Genomic DNA, 23,595 nt, shown 5'->3' with positions numbered 1-23,595 from the left:
GACCACCGGCAGGCCCGCCCTCACCCTGTGCGTTGTCGTTGCAGGCACCTGGAGTACAACAGCCTGGTGGAGGTGAACAGGGGTTGGCTCTACGGCCTCTCGGCCCTGCACCAGCTCCACCTCAGCAGCAACTCCATCGCTCGCATTAACCGTGAAGGCTGGAGCTTTTGCCCGAAGCTGCATGAGCTGTAAGTGTCCTGCTTTTGCTGTGTGTGGAGAGACTCGGGGACTCTGCTTGTGGGTGACCCTGCTGGGGTGGGAAAGCTCTAAGCCTGGTGGGTCCACAGCGGCCTGGGAAGCTCAGGCTCTCAGGGGCGGGCAGGCCTATGGCCTGTGTTGGGTTGGGACGGGGGACACAGCTCCGGCCAGCTGAGCCCTGAGCGGGACCTCAGTGCTTTGAGCTGGACTCCCTCCTGATGGCCTCTCCACACCCCTGCATTCAGATTAGCTGGAGCTCCAGGGTTGGCCTTGGAGAGTTTCTGAGGTAGAGCGCTCTGTTCTAGAAGGGAAGCCTCTTGTACATTAGTGGGCACGCCCAGTGACATGTGCTCCTCTAGTGACAGGGCTTATTGGGCCCTGGCCCTGAGAGATGGTGACACCCTGATAGTGGGAGAATTGCACGTCATCCTCAGAGTGTCCACCCTCCTTCCATTAGACAAGTCGTCTGGGCCCTCGGCTGCTTCGTCCCTGCTCTGCACCTGCACCCCTGTGTCTGGGTGGCAGGGGCCCGTGCCGAGGCGCATGTGCACGTACTCCTCCCTGGACGGCGTGTGGCCCATCCTTCCTTCCAGACACCTCCAGACCAGGCTGTGGGCAGGGACTGGGAATCCTGAGCCATGGACATCCTCAAGACCACCAGTGACGTCCTGGCTCCTGGCAGGAGGGCCTGGGCCTTCCGCTGTGCCAGTGGGTCCCTGACCATGGAAGTGGCACTGCAGGTGCCCAGTGGTCATGCCTGTGTCTGACCCCTGTGCGGGAGTTGGGTGGTGCTTTTGGAGGAAGCAAGCAGATCCTTGCTTCTGACCAGCTCTCGGCTCAGGCCGTGGCCCCACCAGGAAGGCCCCAGGACTCCTGGTTGGTTGTTGTCCAGGCCTGAGAACCCTGAGGAGGCGAGAGGGGCCTCCTGAGTCCCCCGTGCCTGGGCGAGGCCAGTTGCTGAGTGAGGAGCCGAGCTCTGACTGGCTGAAGGCTGTGCGCGGCCCTGGTTTGGAGGCAGCAGTGAAGGTGTGTCCCCTGTGCCCCTCTGGCAGGTAGAGCAACATGAGCTGTCCTCCATCCCCATGACAAGGGGCAGAGAAGGTCACAGAAATGCCTCAACCGCCTATCAGTTTGCCAGACATCCAGTAGCCTCAGAGCCAGATTTAGGATTGCTTTCCGGCATTTCCAGCCTCTCCTATAAGCTTAATTCTGTCGTTGCAGGTGAGGAGGTATTTTTAATCACTTGCCAGGTCTTCCCGACAGACAGACACCATGACTTATTTCTCCAGGAGGGAAATAATGTTACTCTCTGCAGCCTTTAAAAACTCCTTGATCTTCTCCAAATTTATTTTGCTTCCCCCTGGCCCAGCCCAGATTTTCCATTTTTCAAAGATGAAGGATAGGCCAAGTAACCAACCCAGGGCCGTGTGCGGGAGGCATGCTGGGAGGAAGGTTTGATTCGATGCTCAGGGAAGATGTGTGATTCGGGGGTGTGTTCCCTGCCCTGCACGCAGTAGGGGGGCATCGTGCGAGGAGGTTCCAGGAGGCCTGCTGGGGTGCGGGCAGGAGAGGGGACCCTGGCCGCCCCCCAGGCAGGAGTTTCTGGGAGGAAGGCTGGTTCCATGCAGCGGCTAGTGGTGCCCTCTGCTGGCCGGCGTCGGGAGTCTAACAGGGCTTCCTTGCTCCCTGTCTGAGCCCGCTGGGTCTGGGCCAGGGTCTCAGGCCCCTGTCGTGAGAGGTCCCTGATAGCCTGAGTCAGGACCCCCACGGACCCGGCGTGAGGGATTGGAGCTTGACAGGTTCCTGTGTTGTGTGACCTTGTGTCATCCTCACAGCTCAACACACCTTCCGGTCTCTGTGATTTACACAAATATTCCAGGAGCCGAACTCTGTGGGTGTGGGGCCCTGGTGGGTTTCCAGCTGCACAGGCCCTCTGGGGGGGGATCCCCGCGAGCCTGCCAGGATCCTGTTGTCCCACCGAGACCCTGCTGAGCGCGGCTCGCTGTTCAGGAGACAGCAGGGCGCATCTGTGTTATGTGATGGTGACGTTTTCTTCTCTTCCCCAGGGTCTTGTCCTTCAATAATCTCACGCGGCTGGACGAGGAGAGCCTGGCCGACCTGAGTAGCTTGAGCATCCTGCGCCTCAGCCACAACTCCATCAGCCACATCGCAGAAGGCGCCTTCAAGGGACTCAAAAACCTGCGTGTCCTGTACGTCCTTCACTGTGGGGTGGACAGAATGCAGGGGTCCCTGGCTCAGAAGGCCGAATAGAGTCAGCCAGCTGCCACCCTGAATTCCCTCCTCATTGCTTTCGTGTCAGAATCTGATCCAGAGCTGACCTATGTGTGCAGAGCATCACACTTTTCAGAGCATCAACTGAAAAAAGAACCGGTTGAGCAGAAAAATGCCTCTCAGTCCCCATGGGTGGTGCCCAGAGGGTGACAGTGGCTCCGAAACCTGCCATTTGCAGAGCAGTAATTCCTGGCGGGATGCTAGGGTCCCACGGTTGGGAGCATCCCCCCGGAACCGCAGCCAGCGCTCAGGCTGTCTCATCTTGAATCTTCCCCCTGCACCTTTGGCACGCTCTGTGTCCAGGAGGCCCCATTTCAAGGGATGTAATAAGAAATCCTATTTCTGTCCTTGAGCTTCAGTAGGGTTATTTAACAAAAGAGAGGCCATATGTCCTTTTCTTTTCAGTTCCTTATGAGGTGGGGTTGCCAGAAGTTGCTTCAGGATGCTTTTCTGGGAGCTACAATTTATCTTTTTTTGGCTCCAGAGAACTTCCAGGCAACCATGGGCATGAAGCCCCCAGAGAAGGGTGGGTGATTTCCACCAGACAGAGTGGGATACGAAGTCTCCTGCCCGACATGCCCCGCTGCACAGAGGGCCTGCTCCAGTGTGACAGGAAGGCTGTGCACTTGCACCTGGCAAAGAGGCCAGGGCAGGCTTCAGTGCTGGGCCATTGTCAGGAGTGTGAAAGAGCCCGGATGCCAGGCTATTAAAGCTGAGGTCAGCCAGCCTTTGAGCGTTTGCGAGGCCCGAATAACAAGGCCAGCAACATTCAGATTGAGCCAGAAAGAAGAGAAAAGCTTTGGCAACCAGAGCGAGGAGCAGGGAGACAGGCCCACAGAGCGGCAGCCGTGGGTCCCAGGCTTTCATTTTGAAGATAATAGGGAGAAACCCGTTGAAAGGAGGGATCCCTTCCAGCAGCAGAATCTCGGAGCTTCGAGCTTTCTGCTCTAAGATAAAGGTCAGAGCGAGCACTGCACTTCTCCAGCGGAGCTCCCCTCCCTCCTGGCAGTGCTGATTGCTCTGGAAGGCTCTCTTGGGGGCCTGGAGCAGCATCCCTTTTTGTTCCTTGCCTGTGTCATGGGCAAGAGAGCAGGAGAGGAAGGCGTAGGCACCAGAGAACCGTGGGGGACATTGGGGCAGCCTCTGGTGGGGCAGGGCGGGGGCCTGGTCACCAGGTGGGGGCCTCGCCTGCCGCTGTGATCTGCCCCACGAGCTGGGGGAGGAAGCTGAGTCATCCGCCTTGTGATCTGCATTGTTGGAGGAGACTGGGCTGAGAAGTCCGCCAGCCCTGGCAAGTGGGTCACAAGTCTGACTCAGCGCCCAGATGTCGTCCCTGGCTTCGAGTCAGCGGCTGTGCAGGCCCCGCGAGGAGGGGCGACTCCGGCCTCCAAACCCACTTGCCAGCACCGAGTGGCCCCGGGGAGGACCCTGTGCTGGCGCCTCTGTCTCCGCCATCTCCTTCCTCCGTGTGCCTTCGGTGGCCTCTTAGTCAAGTCTGGGAGAGGGATTCTGGTTGGTGTGAGGGCAGACAGGAACCTTAAAGAGCCTTTCTGGCTCATTCTCACTGCCCATGGGCAGATGCCTGCTGTGGGGCGGGCGGAGTGGGGGAGGTGGTTTCCCCATGTGCTGTCTGCACCCTTTTCCCGCCCCGGGGCCTGACCCTCCGCACGTGGGGAGCAGCCACAGAGCTGGGGGAGCTGTGTGCTTGAGGCATATGGCAGCTTTGTGGGAAGGCTGAGGCGGCCAGCCTCTCGATGGGGTGTGTGGAACAGGCTTCTCGAAGCTCAGCGCTTGTGCTTGGGTTGACCATACGTTACAGCTGGGCATCGAGAATACACAGCGGTTTGGGGCTTCCAGGACGCAGACTGGGCATCCGTCTGTTTTCCCACTTGATGTTAAAGAGAGTGGAGAACTCGGGCTGGATGGTGAGCCTTCTTTCTGTCTCCTCCCCAGGGATCTGGACCATAACGAGATTTCGGGCACAATAGAGGACACCAGCGGCGCTTTTACGGGGCTTGACAGTCTGAGCAAGCTGTGAGTATCTCGGCACCGCCGTGGCTTCTGTGGAGCTGGTGCACCACGGTTCTGAGGCTCTCCCTGCCTCCTGTGTCCTGGGCCCAGCTGGAGCAGGGCTGGCTCGCACTGATCTTTTGTCTGGGAAGAAAAGTCTGAACAAGAGTGCCAAGGCGTCCCGGCCTCTCCCTGGCCCGCCGTCTCCCACTGCCTGTGGCTAAGACCTGGTGTTCAGAGGCCTGTTGGGTTTCCTCTCTTGCTGAACTTGTGACTGACGTGAAAACAACTAAATATTTTTTGTCTTGCTTTGCACAAGGAAATCTTGCCCTCTTCCAACTGCTAGAAATTGTGTGAAATTCTAAAGCCAGGTACCGTTAGTGGTTTGGAGTCTCTGGTCCATACTTTTGTTGTCAGTCGTAACGTTAAAGAGGAACAGCCGTTACCATGGGCTAATATGACAGCACCACAGTTTTGTCAAGGTTTCTGTGTTTAAGCCCCTAGAATTTGTCACTCATTCCGCAGGGTGTGTGTGTACGTGTGTCGTATCTAACAACCTCACGAGCACGCCATATCGTGCGCCCACGTTGTGGCCGAGGAGAGGCAGGTGAAAGGATGTTGCCGCAGACCGCACGGCAGGGAGGGTCAGCGCCGGCCGGTCCAGCTCCAGAGCTCGCGCTGCTCTCCCTCGTCGCGCCTGCTTTCCCTCTGTGTGTCACCAGACCCCAAGGAGCCTCCAGGAGTGGGAACGGGAGTGGCTGTGACCACTGACTACCAAGTCGGAGGGAGGGTCCGGGCAGATGGCCAGAGGCAGTCCCCACTGCATCGCTCCCAGCCTGCTTGGGGACAGTGAGCCTAGCAGAGTGTGAGCGTCTGACAGCGTGACCAAAGGTCTGCCTTCCTTTTCCTTCCCCTAAAAAAGTGCCCCCTCCTCCAGGCCTCCTGGCCCCTTGACCTAGCAAGCTTGGGAAGAGCCAGGACGGCACAGAGGTGGTGCCACGAGGGCTGAGGATGCCGAGCAGCCATCCCACACGGGCCTCACTGCCCTGGGCCTGCCTGTTTGGGCCCTCAGTGACAGGTGTGGGAGAGTGGGCACGGGGGTGGGGGTAGTGCCACTGGGGCCTCTGTGGGGTCTGTCCCCCCAGTGGGACCTGCAGCAGGGCTTCCCACAGGCTCTTGCACGTGAGGGCAGGTGGCCCCAGGAATGCTGGGGCTTCTGGTTCTGTGGAGTGCAGCCTGCGCCTGGAGCCTGGTGTCACTGCTATGTGTTCCCGTGTTTTGTCATTCTTCACCCGCTGGACCAGGTTCAGCAGTTCTACCTCAAGTCCTAGCCCGTGTGCCTCACGTGCCTTGTGCTGTTTGACACAGGCTCCCTGAGGGCAGCGCCTTCCACGCTGACCTGGTCCCAAGAGTCCGGGGACCTTGGTGAAACATGCCATCTCCAGCCTCCTCCCACCCAGCCCCACTCATCAGAGTCTTGGGGCCGGAGGTTCTGTTCATGTTTCAGAATAAAGGCAGCAAGCACACAGTTGGGGGAAATGGGGACAGGAATTGCTTAATATGATTCAATATATGCACTTATTGAGATGGGATGGTCTCGTGGTTATGTTGCAAAAGAAAAAAAAAAAATCCTCCTCCTCTTGGATGGAAAAACAAAATGGCATGATGCCTGTGACCTGGATTCCTGTTCCGCCAGCCGGGCTGGGCGGGGGGACGCTCCAGAGGTGAGAGAAGACTGGCACCACTGGGCAATGGGTGCAGCTGTGTAACGGGCACGGGTGGCGTTTGTGACGCTCCAACTGCCTGTGGCGGTGTGTGGAATCTTCTCCGTTAAAGGGGGAAAGAAGGAAAGCATACGCTTTCCCTTGATCCTGGGGCCCAGCTCTGGTTAAAAGCCACTCCCTGGGTGTGAGAAGGTGCCGAGGAAACCCTTAATGGACGAGGGAAGGAAGGGGCCAGTGCTGGACTCTCCTCCCTTTGGTCCCCTCCAAGCACCGCCTGGAAGCTCCCGGGCGTGACCCCGCGCTGCGCCGTGTGAGCGGCCTGGTGGTGGGAGCGTTGGGGTCGGGAGTGTGAGCAGAGAAGGGCTGCCTCTCTAGGGCCGTCACGCCACAGATTCCCTCATCCTGCGGGGCTGCGGTCGGCGCTGGGTCCCTCCCACCCGGTGCGGGCTTGCCCTTGAAGCACGTGCACGAAGGTGTTTGGGGATTGAGGATGGGACCGGAGATGTTCCTGCCTTCACTCAGTTATTCAAGGACCTGGGGTCCTTCCTGCCGTGCAGGTCAGACCGAAATTAAAGTCCATTCCAAGGAAGGAACAAGGGAGCAGCAGGGCCATAAAAGGCTTCCCTCTGTGCAGATGTGCTGGACGCAGCCCTGCCCTTCATGTTTCCACTTGTGGAATACAGCTGGACTGGATATTCTTCGGTCTGAGCTTCCTGGCAGGGCGAGAAGGTTACCAGCTCTAGCGAGTTTGCCCAGTTGACCTGTGATGATTTCGCTCACCTCTCACCTCGCCGCCACGGCCCCACTCATAATGTTGGTGGAACACTTCCTGGGGGTCTGCGCAGGGTCATGGTACGGGAGGCGGGAAGGAGGCTTTCTGGAGCACAAGTAGGAGCAGAGGGGAGTGGGTTAGTCACTTGTGTATGGGAGGGTCAGGCGAGTGGCTGCCCCATGGTTCCAGCTCTCTCCATGGCACTCCCTGGGGTGGGGCAGGGAGTGTGCAAAGGGGAGTGATGGCAGAAATGAAGAATTGGATCTTGCCACGAGGCCTACTGATGCCAGTGAGGCAGGGCAGGCCTGGTAGGTGCTGCCCTCATGTCTTCACGGAGGATGGCAGGGCCTACAGGGGGCTATTCACTGTCACAGGCAGAGGAGGGGTAGGGGAGTGGGGTCAACAGGGCACGGCTCCTCCGGTCAGTACAAGCACCACCTTAGCACCCGCCTGGCATCCATAGGGCTGTTAGCAAGACCTGAAAGGCCTTTAGGAGCAGTCAGAGATGCAGAAGAGGGTGGATGGCTGACTTGTGGGGCCTCTGGGAGCCCCAGATCAGGTGCAGGCAAGGTTTAGCGGCCCACAGTCGTGAGGACGGAACGAGCCTCCCCCAGCCCATGGACCCGGCCTTCCTTTCTCCCCGCACCCCACTCTTGGCTGGAGCCGGCCCAGCCTGCCTGCTTGAGCCGCGACCCCAGATGTCCGCCTGGAGAACGGAAGGGGGTATTTTAATCCACTAGCAGGATGATTAACCCCCACATAATTGAGAATTTGTTTTATTGCTATTGTTACCATTAGAAATAACAGTCTGCCCTCACTGTAAAAGAGGTCAACGTGACTAATATGCTACGGAGGAAATAAAGCACAGCTTTTTCCTGGATCTAGTTTACAGGAGATTTCCCTAAACAGTTAATAGGTTTTACTAGGACCTGGAGCACAATGACCCGGCCCGGGGGATCCGAGGAAGGGAGAAGTCGGCAGGCTCTCGCAGACGCTTGGGTTTGGTGCTGGGCTAGCTTTGTGGTTAGGGAACGTCCGTCAGCGTGGCCACTGGATTTCTGCGCGCTCAGGTTATTTGTTTTAGAATAAAAGCCTCAGCTGGAGAGAGCGCGTGGAAACTCTTAGGAGGAGGTCGTTTTCACGTTCACACAGGCCGCGTCCGAGAGCAAGAGGAGTCAGAGGGGTCCCCGGCCTTCGGGCTGGCGGCCTCCCAGAGGCGGAGACGCAAGGCTGAGCTCAGAGCCGCTGGTTGGCTGCTTCCGGGGAGGCCCTGGGGAGGAACCTGCTCTAGTGAATTGGGGGGACCCGGCTGCCCCCCTGCAAGTGCCCCCGAGAGCAGGGCGGGGGACGCACCTCCTGTGGCTTGTGGTGCCGGCCGGGCCTGTCCATGTGCAGCCCCGTCATCCCAGGGTCCCCCTGCACTTGCCTGGGGGACCCCAGGAGCCCCAAGCTGTCGGCCGCAGCTCAAGGCCTGTGTGGCAGCTCCCGCCCGGCCACCCTGGAAGGTAGCCCTGGGCTCGGCAGAGATCTCTGGTGGTCGGTGGGCTCCCAGACGGCACCGGGGCTCCTCAAGGGCCACCTGCCACCCCTCCCGGAGCTGGGACTCGGGCTCCGCAGCGGCCCCCGTTCCTAGGAGCCCTTTAGATGATGGCAGTGGGCGTCAGGTTGGAGAGCCCGCAAATCTGTCGGCATGGCGTTGGGGTGCGCCTGCAGGAGGTGGAGGGAATGCCCACTGGGCTATCACCAGAGTGTCTGCCGGTGAGGAGGGTGCCCCTCACCCCCCCAAACAGGCTTTCCTTCGGACCACGTAGCCCAGCAGCAGAAACAGCATTCCTTTGCTCCGTGTGTGTTGCAAGGGGCCAGGTTTTGGTTTCTGGGAAAACTGGGTAGTTCCTATGGAGGTTGTGGTTGGAATTGCCTGGAAGTAGGGGCCCCTTCTCATGGGTGGGCAGTCCGGGGGTACAGGTATCCGATAACTTTGGAGGTTGACCTTTGACGACCTGTCTGGGATTTAATGAACTTCGGGCATCATTTGAAATCTGCGCTCAACAACAACAGCAGCAATGCATCTGGGCTCTTGCAGGCCCGCCCTGCACCCCCTGGGGGCCTTCCCATAGGCAGAGGCGCAGCTCACTGTGGCCACATCCTGGCTACCAGGGTGCATCTCAGGGGCAAAGAGCATTTTCCTGCCCTCTTTTTGCCTCCTTTGGGAACCTTTAATCCCCAGTTTTCAGCATGGGTGGTAGGTCACCCTGCCTTTGCACTCCCTTCCACGACTCCACTGCTGTTCCCTGGAACGGCGATCAGTCCCCTCTTTCCCATGAAGCCCGTGGGTGGTCCACAGAGACAGCCCGGGCTGGTTGAGGGGGTTTCCACTGAACACTGCAAGGAGCCTTTTCAGGTGAGACGGTGTGTGCAATTGCAACCTGTCATCGCTGTTAAATTCGAATAAAGATAAAAGTATTTTATTTCAGAAAGGGGGAAGGCCTGCACACTTCAGACCCGTAATCTGAGTGCAGGTCAGATTTCTACCTGCCCCTCACAGGACAGTCTTATCAGATGGCAGTGCCCTAATTGTGTGTTCTCTTTCTCCCATTCCTCCCTTGTCTGTCCCCCTCCATTTTTGTTTTTTGGGTTTTCCCTGTCTCTGGATGTTTGGAAATGGCAGCACTCTGTTTGGAAACAAGATCAAGTCCGTGGCTAAGAGAGCCTTCTCGGGGCTGGAAGGCTTGGAGCACCTGTGAGTATCTCGCCAGACCTTCCCTGACCCACAGGCCTGCCAAATGCGGCTGCCGGGGAAGTCTGCTAGCAATTTAATCACATCTTTGTAAACTGAGAAACAGCCTATTTGGAAACGCCAGCTGCTTCCTTCTCATTATAAGTCAGCTTCAACTTTGGCCTTTATTTTGCCCATGCCAGGAACAGTTACAGAACATATGGCCGGTCGGTGAGCTCCTAATTAATGTGGCTGCTGTTTGGATAAATACCTCCTCCTCCCCACTCCTGCCCTGCCTCACCGTGGCCCTGGCTCCTCCACAGACCCCAGGCTCCTCACCTCGGTGCAGGCGATCTGGCCCGGCCCAGGCTGACTGCCCTGCTGCAGCAGCCTCACCGGGCTGAGCACACGGGGGGCTTGGCCAGGAGGGTTTTTCCTGCTGTGGCTGCCTCCGGGCGCCCGAAAGAGGATGGAGCCAGCTTGCAGAGTGGCATATATGGTCACCATCGAGGGCAGATGCCCCTAGTACCTGATTCTTCGTCTGTTCTGTTTGGGAGTCCAGTTCAACCTGAATTCTGTTCAGAAAGGTTTTGCCTGCTGACTTGCTGAGCGGGTCTCAAGCCAGCTTTGATGCTGCCCCCAGGCTGGTGTGCCTCTGAGGTTGTCCTACGTGCTTGTCCCAGCCACGTAGAGTGGACTCGGGATGCGGGGTCTGGCTCGTATCTCTGGCACACGGGTGAAACCGGGACTACCCTGAAAGTTCCTGAGCCTCTCAGCTCTACACATGGCTGACTTGAAGGGTGCCCAGGGTTTGTCTGCATAAGTAAAGACTGTTCTTTTGCAGGAACCTTGGAGAGAATGCGATCAGATCTGTCCAGTCTGATGCCTTTGTGAAGATGAAGAATCTTAAGGAGCTGTAAGTACCTGGGACTCCATGGCCCTGGCTAGCCTGAGCGGAGAATTCAGAGCTAGAATTGCCTTTATTCCGTGATGTCTCAGTTCATATGCCCGAGGGGGCTGTTTGTATTTGTGGGTAGGCTGTCCTTAAAAAAAGTGCCCCATGGAGGCTTATTCTGGGTTAGGGTCAGCTCACCTTTTCCTAAAGGGTCACATAGTATTTTCAGCTTTGTGGGCTCCTGTCATGGCAACTGCACTGTTGTCACAGAGAGCCGCCATAAATAATACACGAATGGATGGACGTGGCTGTGTGCCAGTAAATTCTTATTCACGAAAACCGGGCCTGCAGGCCATAGTTTACTAACCATGGCTCTAAATGACATGAAATGAATTCTCTTCTAGAAAATGTATAATAATTCCTTTAACGATGTCGAGGGCAAATTTTCCTCATTTAGATTTGTGTAAAATGGAGCAGCTGTATCGAGAAGGGCTTCTAGAATGAGTGTGCTGGCCGATGAGCGAGGCAGAGAGAATGTGGGGGATGGTTACAGGTAGCTGCCGTAGGTGGTGGTGCTGCCCTTGGGTAACGAGGGTTGGAAGAGCTTGCCTGTGCCCTGGGCTCTGGCCAAGGAGCTCGTCTGGGTATTTAGGTGGCAACACCCGTGCTTCCTTTCTTCTTCCTATACATTAATCTGATTATGCAACCAAAAAAGTCTAGCTGTAGTATTAGTTTCCGAAAGATTGGGCCTTTGGCTCTTAGAAGAGTTGACAGAAGGGTGGATGCCAGAGGATGGCTGTCTTTGTGTCCTGACCTCATCCTCATTCTTGAGCCACTCCTGGTGGGCCCCAGGGAGAAAGGGGGAAGCAGGAAGGCGGAGTTCCCATACTTTAAGATGAAAGCAGGCCCTGGGTGACATCCCTCTAGATAAGTGAGGGGACGGGACGCCTTTTGGCACCTGCTTTATGGCATTTATGTAGCTGTTGAGTAGCTGCTCTTTCTTAGAAGGGTCAGGATCTTAGATGGTGAGTGTTCACGTGTACTTCTTTCAACTTTTCTTTGCAATTTTTCAAATATAACATTGGAAGTAATCTGATTAAATGGGAAGAGGGTATTCTGAGAGAAAAGGGAAGGACACAGAGATTTTCCTTCTGGCCTCCCTGAAAATTGAGGTTTCCTGAGATACTTTTCTAGTTGGGAAGAACTGGCCCCTTCCAGGTGCTTAGGACTATTTAGGACTACCCCCTCCCCCCCAAATATGCTCCAGTGTGGTTCTGGAGGCCCAGCCTCGGCCCCTACCTGGGTTTCCCGCTGCTCGCTGCATGTGCCCTGCTGTGGCTGGCCCTGGGCCCAGTCCTCTGATGGGAGAAACGGTTAATTCCACTTGGTCATTTTCTTCCGCCATCTGATCAAGGCAGGTTGTACTGTGCACTTAGTCATGCTCTGGGTAAATTTCCACAAGCGATGATTAGAAACACACTTTGAGCTGGAATCATGAAAATGCACCGTAAGCCAGCAGAGTGATGGGACGGCTGGAGGCGGGAGTTGAGGAAAGCTGTGCGTGTTGGCAGCAGACAAGAAGGAAGAGTAGTGGAAATCTGCAAAGCCTTGGGGTTGCGGGCAGTTCCCAGTCCCGTCTTCCAACCTCACCTTTGTCTTTAAAGCAGTGTGTGTGGGGGATCCCTGGGTGGCTCAGCGGTTTAGCGCCGCCTTCAGCCCAGGGTGTGATCCTGGAGACCCAGGATCGAGTCCCATGTCAGGCTCCCTGCATGGAGCCTGCTTCTCCCTCTGCCTGTGTCTCTGCCTCTCTCTGAGTGTGTGTGTGTGTGTGTGTGTGTGTGTGTGTGTGTGTGTAGGGGAGGTCTGGGGGTCCTTACTGTGTGGCTGGACTTGTTCTTCATCTGTCTTGTTAGTCCTTTTTCTTTTTTCAAGAGGAGAACCAGCACGCATGCTTATGAGAGCTGGGGGAAAGGGCAGAGGAAAGAGAGAGAATCTCAAGCAGGTTCCACACTCAGCACGGAGCCCGACACCAGGCTCTGTCTCGTGACCCTGAGATCATGACTGAGCTGAAGTCAAAAGTCAGACACCTGAATTAACAACTGAGCTACCCAGAAGCCCCCGTTTGTGGGTCCTGCCTTGCTCTTAGGAAAGTTTTCTCTCCGCCCCGACTACCCACTCTCTTCTGAGGCCTCGTCTCCTCTGTGTGAGGCGGGCTTCCCTGTGGAGAAGGTAGGAAACCTGAAGCAAGCCAGGCTGGCACTACGCGGTGTGGGCTGTAATTCTTCCCACATGCGTTTCTGATCAATGATAGATGCCAGATTTGCTTTCCTTGCTGTGTTCCTGGGGCTCAAATGAAATAGGTCCCTGTCCCCCACACAAGTGCCTCAGCTCTCACAGCCACAGCCCAGTGGCTTCCTCGAGACTGACTCAGGCCTTCCTGCTGGTGACACAGAAGGGGGCAGTCGTGCCCCGTGCCTGTGTGATGGGGAGCCTGTGACGGCGCTGCTGACAGCGGGAGAGCCCTTCTCTGGGTGGCGTGGACGTGGGGTCTCCCCCCACCAGCCCCCCGTGGCAGGTGCCCGTTTGGGGAGCCGGGCCTGCAGCTACCCGGGGGCTGGCTGTGGGAGCCCTCCCGGCCCCGCACAACTCCGCACCACTCCACCGTGGAACAGCCCTGGGGCGACACCTCCGAGCGCAGGGCTACCTGCCCAGCAAGGACAAATGTAGAACTCGTTAAAAAGAAAAAGCTGATGCTGATGTAAAGGTCAGATGTGGCCAAACATCCCAGTTAGAGTGGCTCTGAGATCAATTATTTCAGTCTTTGAAAAAGCACCTTCCAAAAGTATTTTAGTATCAGATGGCTCACCTGGGAGCCGGGAGGAAGGGGCCGGAAGAGGAGGTGTCCCTGACTTGAGCTTGCAGCGGTTCCCCGGCACTGCACTCCCCCTTGTCGCTTACTAATTTGACAGTTCTCTGCTCGTGAGAAAGCGCGGATAGAGGAAGACAGAAAGCCGGGCATTTGGTGGCCTGTTGACATGTGAGGACCGTGGGGGCGAGGGGGTGGAGGAGAGGAGGTTCATATGATGCTGTGGACCTGCTCGGGACAGGCGTGTGCCCCCTCTGTGGCCGTGCAGGCGGCTGCTCCTTACAGGGGCGCCCAGGTTTCCTCCGCTCCGGCTCCGGCCTGGAGTCTTCCAAGAACAGGCAGCTAGACTCTTCGGTTGACTTGTCTTCTTGTGACTCCTCGGGAAGGAATGTCCGCTGAGATGGCGATTCCGATTTCTGTTTAAAAAGCTTATCCTCAGTTGCTGAGAAATGAAAAAGAAAATATTCTCTGTTTTGGTTGGAGCCTCACAAAACCAAAGTTGTGCATTCTCATGCTCCCTGGGCAGTGGCAGTTAACCAGCAAGCACTGTTCAGGGGGCGGGCCGACTTCTGCTGCCTCCTGAATCGCCGTGGCGTAGAGGTAAACACGCAGGCAGGCAACCGCCGGCGAGGCTTACGTTTTAGAAGTAAGGAAACCTTCACCTTTGCCAAATAAAAACCCAACAACAATATAGAAAAAGAGCCCTCCTCGGAACTTGTTTCAGAATTTAGATCACAGTTTCAGATGGGGTTTAGAAGCCCCAATAGCCGATCAGGAGTGGGGTGGCGGGGAGTAGAGAGGGGACTGCTCCTCACCCCGTAAGGTGGGCAACGGCTGCACAAGGTGAGCTAGTGCCCCCCCCCCCAGGGCAGATTAGAGCATGGAGTGCCTGGCATTGAACACGTGTGAACTCCAGGGGTGGGGTACGCCATGGGGCATTAAGGCCGTGGTGTCCGCGTCACCTGGGAGCTTGGTAGAAAGGCCAGATCTTGGGTTCCCCCTCTAACGTCCGAGCCAGAGATGCACATCATGAAAATCTCCAAGTAGATGGTATGTCCTGCCCTAGGTCACTGGAGAGGAACTTGGGAGAAAACTCTCCCTTTCTGGATTGCTGGTGTTAACAACAGACGGTCATCAGAGGGGACTGAGGGAATATCCCTTCCCTGAGGTCCCACCTCAGATGTCCCTTTTCTTTTGCTTTCAGCCGTATTAGCAGTGACAGCTTCCTGTGTGACTGCCAGCTGAAGTGGCTGCCGCCGTGGTTACTGAGCAGGACGCTGCAGGCCTTCGTGACAGCCACCTGCGCGCACCCAGAGTCGCTGAAGGGCCAGAGCATCTTCTCCGTGTCGCCAGAGAGTTTCGTGTGTGGTAAGATTGTCTTCGTGATTTTTTTTTTTTTTTTCATGAAGGGCAGTGAGGCCAGGAAGAACCTCTCATTATGGGAGTGACTGCTGTGATCAGAGTAAACCCCAATTCCTGGTTACCAATCAGCTCCTGGATGCGATTTATTTCCCACTGAAACCACACATAGTATTTACTGTAGAGACGCCTCATTATGTGGTTCTTGGAGTATGTGCATTTAATCAGAAGGGAGCCTGTGTTGGTTCAGTTACAAATCAGAATAATCAGTTACTGGAAGAAAGTTGTGTTGTCTCAAGACGGCTCTAGAGCCCAGGTTGAGCTGTGAATTTACTCAGTGTATGAGGCTGGGGTTTTAATGTGTGTTTCTTTCCAGCCCCAAGAATGAAAGGTTAAACACAGGAAGAACAAGTCTCAGGAGAACAGTTACTGTAGTAAAAATAATTCCTTGTTGTTGACTTGCACTCTTGCTGTTTCTCCAAACCACTGAAATCTGCACTCGTAGCTTTACGCTTTTTTTCCCTTCTGACCGTTGGAGCATGGGTCTTGCCATCTTTGTGACCAGGGGTGATCGGAATCCCAGGTTTGGTTGCAAAGAGCACAGAAGATGCCGACCGGCTGGAGACTCTGTGCATGCGCACACACATCACACTCCAACCGAAATGCACTGCCTCTTGATCGATGAGACGTGGTCAGAGAATGAGATGAATTCTGAGTGGTTCCTGGTTTCTAAGCAGGAGTGAGGGTGAGATCAGAAGGTGATCCCCACTAAGCAGGTGGGATCAGAACTCCTGTGCAGGCGTGAGTCCACCTGACTTTTGTCCCCCGCCCAGTCTGTATGGGGAGTGCCTTGGGTGTGATGATCCTCACGAGGAGCTCCCCCAGCAGGGTGGGGACCCCTGCAGTCCACTTCTCCATCCTGCTTCTGGGGCAGAGCGTTAGTTGATGCACCTGCTGAAGTCTGAGTACAGCTGCCCCCCTTTACACCTCCGTCCACCACCATTTCTATACATAGTCTTGCCCTCCTGTGTGCTAATCCAGTCCAGCAAGAAGCCTTAAGGACACCCAGTGAGGTACAGCCCTCCAAAATGAACTTTCTGTACTGATCAGTCTGTTGGGACCTTTGTGCAGAATGTAAAATTGCATCTAGCTCCCGTTCCCTAGGACAAAATGATTGTGCAATCCACTGTTCACCAGGGAGCTGGGCCTTGTCCATCAAACTGTTAACCAACCTTCCTGCAATGGAGCTTTCTGTGTCTTCCTCCCTTTTCCTGTCACAGGTCATCATCTGCCCCTTTGGATAAGCCAGGGTGGGACTTGGCCCTGCCTTGGCCTGCCTCTGGCCTGTGGCCCTGGCATGTTCCGGGATCCAGCAGCCCTCTGCTCCCTAGCCCCGCCTCCACATCGTAGCTCAGACTCACCACCAAAACAGTCACCGGCTCTAAATGGGAATCGTGAAAAACACCTGGCAGGAGATCAGAGTTTTATTTATTTATTTTTTTTTAATTATTACTTATGATAGTCAGAGAGAGAGAGAGAGAGAGAGAGGCAGAGACACAGGCAGAGGGAGAAGCAGGCTCCATGCACCGGGAGCCCGACGTGGGATTCGATCCCGGGTCTCCAGGATCGCGCCCTGGGCCAAAGGCAGGCGCCAAACCGCTGCGCCACCCAGGGATCCCGAGATCAGAGTTTTAAGCTGTGTGGGAGTCTTCCCCCTCCTTATTTATAAAATGGAAAAATTACCACTTCACACTCATGTGCACTGCTAGCATCAAAAAGTCAGATAACAAGTATTGGTGAGGATGGTGGGAAATTGAACCCTCCTCCACTGCGGGTGGGAATGCAGAATGGAGCAGCCCCCTTGGAACACAGCTTGGAAGTTTCTCAAACATAGTTGGGATAACCTGCTCCTAGCTTTGTACCCAGGAGAAACAAAAATATGTCTGCATAAAACTTGGACACAAATGCTCGTGGCAGCATTGTTCAGAATAGCCGAAGAGTGGAAATAATCCAAATGCTCATCACTTGATGAGTAAATAAAATATGGTATAGCCACGTCCTGGAGCATTATTAGGCCATAAAAAGGAATCGTTCATACATAGATGAACCTTGAAATATGTAAAGTTAAAGAAGCCACCACAAAAGACCATACCCTCTATGATTCCTTCCATATGGCAAGTCCAGAAGGAGTGAATGCAATGTCTAGAACAGGTCCCCATTTAGGGACTGCTGCAGGGGTGGGTGGTAGGTAGGTTGGTGATTACTGGTGGTTTAGGGTGGAGGGAGAAGGGATGGTAGTTAAAAGGTAGGGAGTCTCTTTTTGGAGGGCATGAAGATGTTTGGATATTTACTGTGATGATGTATCATGAACATACATAACAATCACCTGTGTTAAATGTGCTGATTAATAGTCTTCAGAATTTTGAAAAGCTGTATAATCCTCACTACTAATTTTAGAACATTTCCATCACCAGTAAAAGAAACTCCAGGTTCACAGCCGTCACACCCTGCTCTCCCGTGTCTAGGCCCTGGCAGCCACTACTCTACATTGTATCTCTAGGATTTCTCTGTTCTGGATGTTTCATATAAATGGAATCCTACAATATATGGTCTTTTATGATGAGCTTTTTAAATTTAGCATAAGTTTTTAGTATGTATTAGTTCTTTTTATTTTGGGGGGAGAGAGAGTGTGTGAGTAAGCCATGAGTTGGTGTGGGGAGGGGCAGAGGGAGAGGGAGAGAGGATCTTAAGCAGGAACCACACCCAGCACAGAGCCTGACTCAGGGCTTGATCTCATGACCCTCAGATCATGGCATGAGCAGAAATCATTGGATGCTTGACCAGGGAGCCACCCAGGCGCCCCCTTACTTCATTTTTCTTCATTATTTTTTTTTAATGGCTGAATATTACATTGTATAGATAAACATTTATTTAGCCATTCATCAGATGATGGACATTTAGGTTGTTTCTAATTCTTGGTTATTATAAATAATTTTGTGAACATTCATTCACATGTAAATTTTTACGTGAATTCTCTTGAGTGCACACCTGGGAAAAGAATTGTGGGTCATAGAACTCTGTTAACTTCTTGAGCAGCACCATTTCATATTCCCACTAACAAGGAGTGAATGGTATCCTGCAACTGTGTTGAAATCATTTCTTAATTTTGATAGGTTTTTACTGAATTGCTGAAGATTCTCTTTGTATTTTATTGTTATGCCCTTTGCAAAAGACAGTTTTACTTCTTCCCTGCCAATTTCAATAGCTTTTTTCTGGCGTGGTTGCACTGGGTAGAGTGCCTCGGGTGCAGTGCTGAGTAGAGGTGGTGAGGGCAGACATTCTCGTCTCTTCTGATTGGGGGGGAAGCATACAGTCTTTGACCATTAGATAGGATGGTGTGCACTTTTCATAGATGACCTTTATCTGGTTAAGGAATGCCCTTATATTTTTAATTTGTTGAGTATTTTCATCATGAAAGGGTGTTAACTTTGTCAGATGTTTTTTGCTGCATCTGTTAAGTGATCACGTGGGATTTTTTTTTTTTCCCTTTTCCATAAAGGTCTCTAATTTTGTTCTCATCTAATTTTGTTATCTGAGAATACTTGGCTTATACAGTAGAGTCAGGGACTGTTCACTCCTCACCTATCTTTTTGGAAGAATATGTGAAAGATTAGTGGTAATTATTCTTTAATTTTGGGTAAAATTTATCAGTGTAGTCATTTGGATCTGGCCTCTTATGTGAAGTTTTAAAATTTGTTTCTCTGTTTGGATTTTTTCTTGAGTCAGTTGATAGTTTGTCTTTTTCAGAAGTTGTGCATATATGAGGTTATCTCGTTTGTTAGCATGCAGATGGTTCATAGTGTTCTCATTCATTGCTATAAGGTTCGTCGTCATGTACCCTATTTTCCTAATTTTAGTGTTTGAAATTTTCTCCCCATCTCCCCAAACTCTGCGAGTCTAGAGTCTTCAATTTTGTATTTTCAAAGAAGTAACACTTTTCGTTGATTTCTTTTTTTTCCTCCATCTTTGTCGTTTGTTTCTGCTCTAATATTTCCTTTTGCTTGGTTTGGATATAGCTTGTTTTTCTGAGTTCTTAAAGATGAGGTCATTAATTTGAGAACTTTCTTAATGTAGACATCTACAGCTCTAAATCTCTCTAGAAGCATGGTTTTAGGCTTGAGCTTTTAAGTTTTGGTACTTGTGTTTTCATTTTCATTCATCTCAAAACATTTTCTAATTTGTCTTATGATTTCTTCTTCAACTTACAAAAGTGGAGTGTAGTTTCCACAAATTAGACTCCTAGTATTCCTTCTGATACTGATTCCTGACTTCATTTCACTGTCATTAAAGACACTTTGTAGCATTTCTTGTCTTTTTAAAAATTTATCGAGATTGGTTTTTTTAGCATAACATATGGTCTGTTGGAGAATGTTCCACGTGCACTTGAAAATGTTTATTCTACTGTGGTAGGGTGGAATGTTCTGTAGATATCTGATAGGTCTATTTGGCTAATGGTGTCATTTAAGTTTTCTATTGCCTTGTTGATCCGCCTAATGGTTCTATCCCTCATTGAACATGGAGTATTGAATTGTACAAACTGTTGTTGCATTGTCTGTTTCTTCAGTTTTCTCTGTTTCTGCTTCTTGTTTTGTGGAGCTCTGTTAGATGCACATATGTTTGATGTTTAGTCTTTGAGATGATCGTTTTACGTTATAAGAAGTTACTCTTTCTCCTTAGTTAACCCTTTCTGTCCTAAAGTCTATATTATCTGATATTAGCATAGATACCATAGCTCTCTTTTGGCTGCTGTTCCTATTTGTGACTTTGAATATAAAGTGTATCTCTTAAAACAAAAAAACATGTAGCTGGGTCATGGGTTTTTATCCCATTTTGGTAATCTTGCATTTTGACCAGAAGGTTTAATTGATTTGTTTAATGTAATTACTGATAGGATAGAATTTACTGCTTGCTGTTTGTTTCCTGTCTATTTTAGGTTTTTAGTTCCTATGTGTCTTCATTACTGACTGGTTTCCTATTAGGTATCTTTTGATGTACCATTTTCATTCCCTTCTTGTTTATTTTACTATTTTTTTAGTTACTTTCTTAATGATTGCTGTGGGGATTATAATTAACATCTTAAATCAATCTAGTTCAGATTAAAATGAAATAAATCTCAGTGATTACAAAATTTTGCTCCTACTAAGCTCCATTTGTGGAGCTGCTCCTTTGTGGTACTGGTGTCATGTAAATTACATCTTTATTTATCACAAGCCTATCAACGCAGTTTTGTGATTGTTGCTCTATGTAGTTGCCTTTTAAATCAGATAGAAGGGATCCCTGGGTGGTGCAGTGGTTTGGTGCCTGCCTTTGGCCCAGGGCGCGATCCTGGAGACCCGGGATCGAATCCCACGTCAGGCTCCCGGTGCATGGAGCCTGCTTCTCCCTCTGCCTGTATCTCTGCCTCTCTCTCTCTCTCTCTCTCTATGACTATCATAAATAAATAAAAATTAAAAAAAATAATAATAAATCAGATAGAAGAGTGTTACAAAAATATTCTGTACTTGCATACTTACATATGTAGTTATTTTAATGGTGCTTTTTATTTCTTTGTGTGAATTTGAGTTACTACTGTGTCCTTTCATTTCAGCCTGAAGGATTCTCTTTAATATTTCTTGTAGGGCAGGTGTGGTAGCAGTGCATGTCAAGTTTTTTGCTTTTAAATCTGAGAGTGATTTAATTTCTCCTTCACTTTTGAAGGACAGTTTTGCTAGATATAGAATTCATAGCTGACAGTCTCTTTTAATACTTTGACCATGTTTTCCTACTCACCTCCATGGTTTCTGATGAGAAATCAGCTGCTAATGTCACTGAGGATCCCTTGTATGTGATGGGTCGCAGCTCTCCTGTTGCTTCCAAGATTGTCTTTGACTTCTGACAGTTTGACTATTAAATTTCTGGGTGGAGACCTTTGAGTTTTACTTTTTGGGTTCATTGAGCTGCTTGGATGGTTGTAAATGCCTATTTTTCATCAAATTTGAGAGGTTTGGGGCTATTATTTCTACAAATACTCTGTTTATCTCCTTCTTGGGCTCCCATTATTTGTATGTTTTGTGCTTGATGCTATCCCACAGGTCTTTCTGACTATTCCTTATCCTTCATTGCTTTTTGTTTCTTAGATTGGATAGTCTCAACTTCACTAACTCTCTACCTGCTCAGTTGGGCTTTTGAGCCCCTCTAGTGGATTTTTCTTTTCAGTTATTATACTTTTAAACTCCCAAATTTATTTTTGGTTTACTTCTACAATTTCTAGTTCTTTTTTTAAAAAGATTTTATTTATTTATTCATGACAGACACAGAGAGAAGGCAGACACACAGGCAGAGGGAGAAGCAGGCTCCTCACAGAGAGCCCAGTGTGGGACTCGATCCCAGAATTCCAGGATCACGCAGAGACAAAGGCAGACTCTCAACAGCTGAGCTACCCAGGCGCCCTAATTTCTAGTTCTTTATTGGTGTTTGGTGTGAAAGTATTCAGATACTTCTCCTTTAATTTTCTTAGACATGATTTCCTTTAGTTCTTTGAACATACTTATAAAGCCAATTTAAAGTTTTTATTAAGTCCATGATCTGGGCTTCCCCAAGAACAATTTCCATTGACTGCTTTTTCTTCGTTTCTTTGCGTGTTTTGTAGTTTTTTTGTTGTTGGAAACTGAGCCTTTAAAATAATATGGCAACTCCATAGATCAGATTCTCCTCTGTCTTCCCCCTGGTTTGTTGTTGTTCTGTTTATCATTATAATTTGTTTGGACAAATTGTTTGGACAAATATTGTAGTCTGTTATGTGGAGCCATTACAGTCCCTCCCTGGTTAGCTAATTACCAGACAGAAAATCCTTAAATCACTTCGAAAGTCACTCATCCTTTGCCCAGCATCTCTGTTGTATGTTAACGGTATGCCACTACTTCCTGTTTAGTACCAAACCATACTCACAGGTAAGAAATGAGGATCCTCTCAGGTCTGTCTTGGGTATGCATATTGCCCTGCACGTGCATGTGGCCTTCTAGAGCCTTAAGAACATGTTGGACCTTTTCAGTGCCCATGGTCTGCATTTCATTCACTGTTTTTTCTAGTCTTTTGGCCAGTGTCTTTTTGGCCTCAGCTGATATGGCCTCACCATGGGCTGCTGCTTGTTTCCATCAGATGTCCAACGGGTAGGGCTTCCTTGCTGAGCCAACTGCCTCAGGTCACATAATGCCAGAGGATGGGGCTTTTGTTGGGGCTCCAAACCCATTCTGCCCCTCTCGGTGGTTGTTAAGCTGTTGGGTTTTAAGGATACCGCAAAGCTAGGGAGAGAGGGATGGAACGTAAGCTAAATTAGAATGTCACAAAGCTCATTTTCCTTCCTGAAATTCAGGCATTTTCTCGAGTCAACCCTCCATGGGTTGTTACGGCCTTTTGGTTGTTACAGCCTTCTGGAATTCTTAAAAAGTTAATCATAACCATTTATGCTAGTGTTGTTGTGGCTTTCATGGAGGTGCAGATTTTTGGAAGAGTTTGTCTCGCATTCTGGGAGTGCTTCCTACTCCACTCCTTTTGGAGTGAAGTTTGTGGGTAAGGTCTATGCAGTCATGACTGACGAGAATCACTTCCTGACTCTGTTAGTGTGTTCTGTGTTAAGGTAGTAAGCAAGTGAGGCGAACCGTGGCATTCTCATGGAAATTCTTGAAATACATGCTTTGGTACACGCATGCTAGTGGATGGGTTTGTAATCAAGGAGTTTGGTCATAGAGGTGATACTGCCCGGAGGTTTATAATTGGATAAGGCCAGATATCCGTGGTATGAGTCGCTTACAGTGTTTGGTGGAGCTGAGGGCAAGCAGAGACCCTGAAAGATGTGGTCCCTCTGTGTCCTGAGAACCTGTGTGGGAGACTCTTAAATTTGGCTCTCCTCTCCCCAGATGACTTACCAAAGCCACAGATTATCACCCAGCCAGAGCCCACTATGGCTGTCGTGGGCAAGGACATCCGGTTCACGTGCTCAGCAGCCAGCAGCAGCAGCTCCCCGATGACATTTGCCTGGAAGAAGGACAACGAGGTTCTGGCCAACGCCGACATGGAGAACTTTGCCCACGTCCGCGCACAGGATGGGAAGGTGATGGAGTACACCACCATCCTGCACCTGCGCCATGTCACCTTTGGACATGAGGGCCGCTACCAGTGTGTCATCACCAACCACTTCGGTTCTACCTACTCCCACAAGGCCAGGCTCATTGTGAATGGTAAGGAAGTGCTGTTCACTCTGGTGTAGGAGTCCTCTAGAGCCACCCGTGCTTCTCTGTGATCCGGGTGGGAAGGATACAGACAGGAGACACGCAGCTTCATTGGCACATTACTGTATCACTAGCACCCGGCTGGCCCCCGAGCAAGTTTTGTAGATTTCATGAAGGCTTTTTTTCAGTGATTTACCTGTTTTTGAGGACTTATTTTCTTATCCAGCTGTTATGTTAAATGAAATCATGGGCCCAAGCCTCGTGTTTTTGTCCATTTATTATTCTTCACAAACTTTGACGTCTGATATCCAGATCCCAAGCAAACCCTGACTGTAGTGAAGCACCTGCCCTCTGAGCTTTAGAGCCTATCAAGGTGGTTTTTCTCAGGGCTGCTATTTGTTAGGGTGAGTTTAGGGTAGAAGACGACAAGTCAGTAGCTAGAGTAGGTAAGCCCCCACCACAGTAACCTGGTTATTAAACGTCCCATTAAAAAGTG

The 23,595-nt window shown here is 51.4% G+C and overlaps 1 protein-coding gene across 1 annotated transcript in view; it reads left to right on the top strand.

The window, feature by feature from the left end:
- LRIG1 (leucine rich repeats and immunoglobulin like domains 1) overlaps positions 1-23,595 on the top strand; it is a 111,584-nt gene that overhangs the window by 82,021 nt on the left and 5,968 nt on the right. Inside the window, 7 exon segments of the mRNA XM_041761183.1 lie at positions 45-188; positions 2,265-2,408; positions 4,444-4,524; positions 9,665-9,736; positions 10,557-10,628; positions 14,678-14,841; positions 22,788-23,108. Of these exon segments, the coding sequence (XP_041617117.1) occupies positions 45-188; positions 2,265-2,408; positions 4,444-4,524; positions 9,665-9,736; positions 10,557-10,628; positions 14,678-14,841; positions 22,788-23,108 (998 nt within the window).

This window comes from Vulpes lagopus, chromosome 7 (assembly GCF_018345385.1).
Source record: "Vulpes lagopus strain Blue_001 chromosome 7, ASM1834538v1, whole genome shotgun sequence".
Taxonomy (NCBI): Eukaryota; Metazoa; Chordata; class Mammalia; order Carnivora; family Canidae; genus Vulpes; species Vulpes lagopus.
Note: the sequence above shows the minus strand (reverse complement) of the source record. Positions and strands in the feature narration are given on the sequence as shown.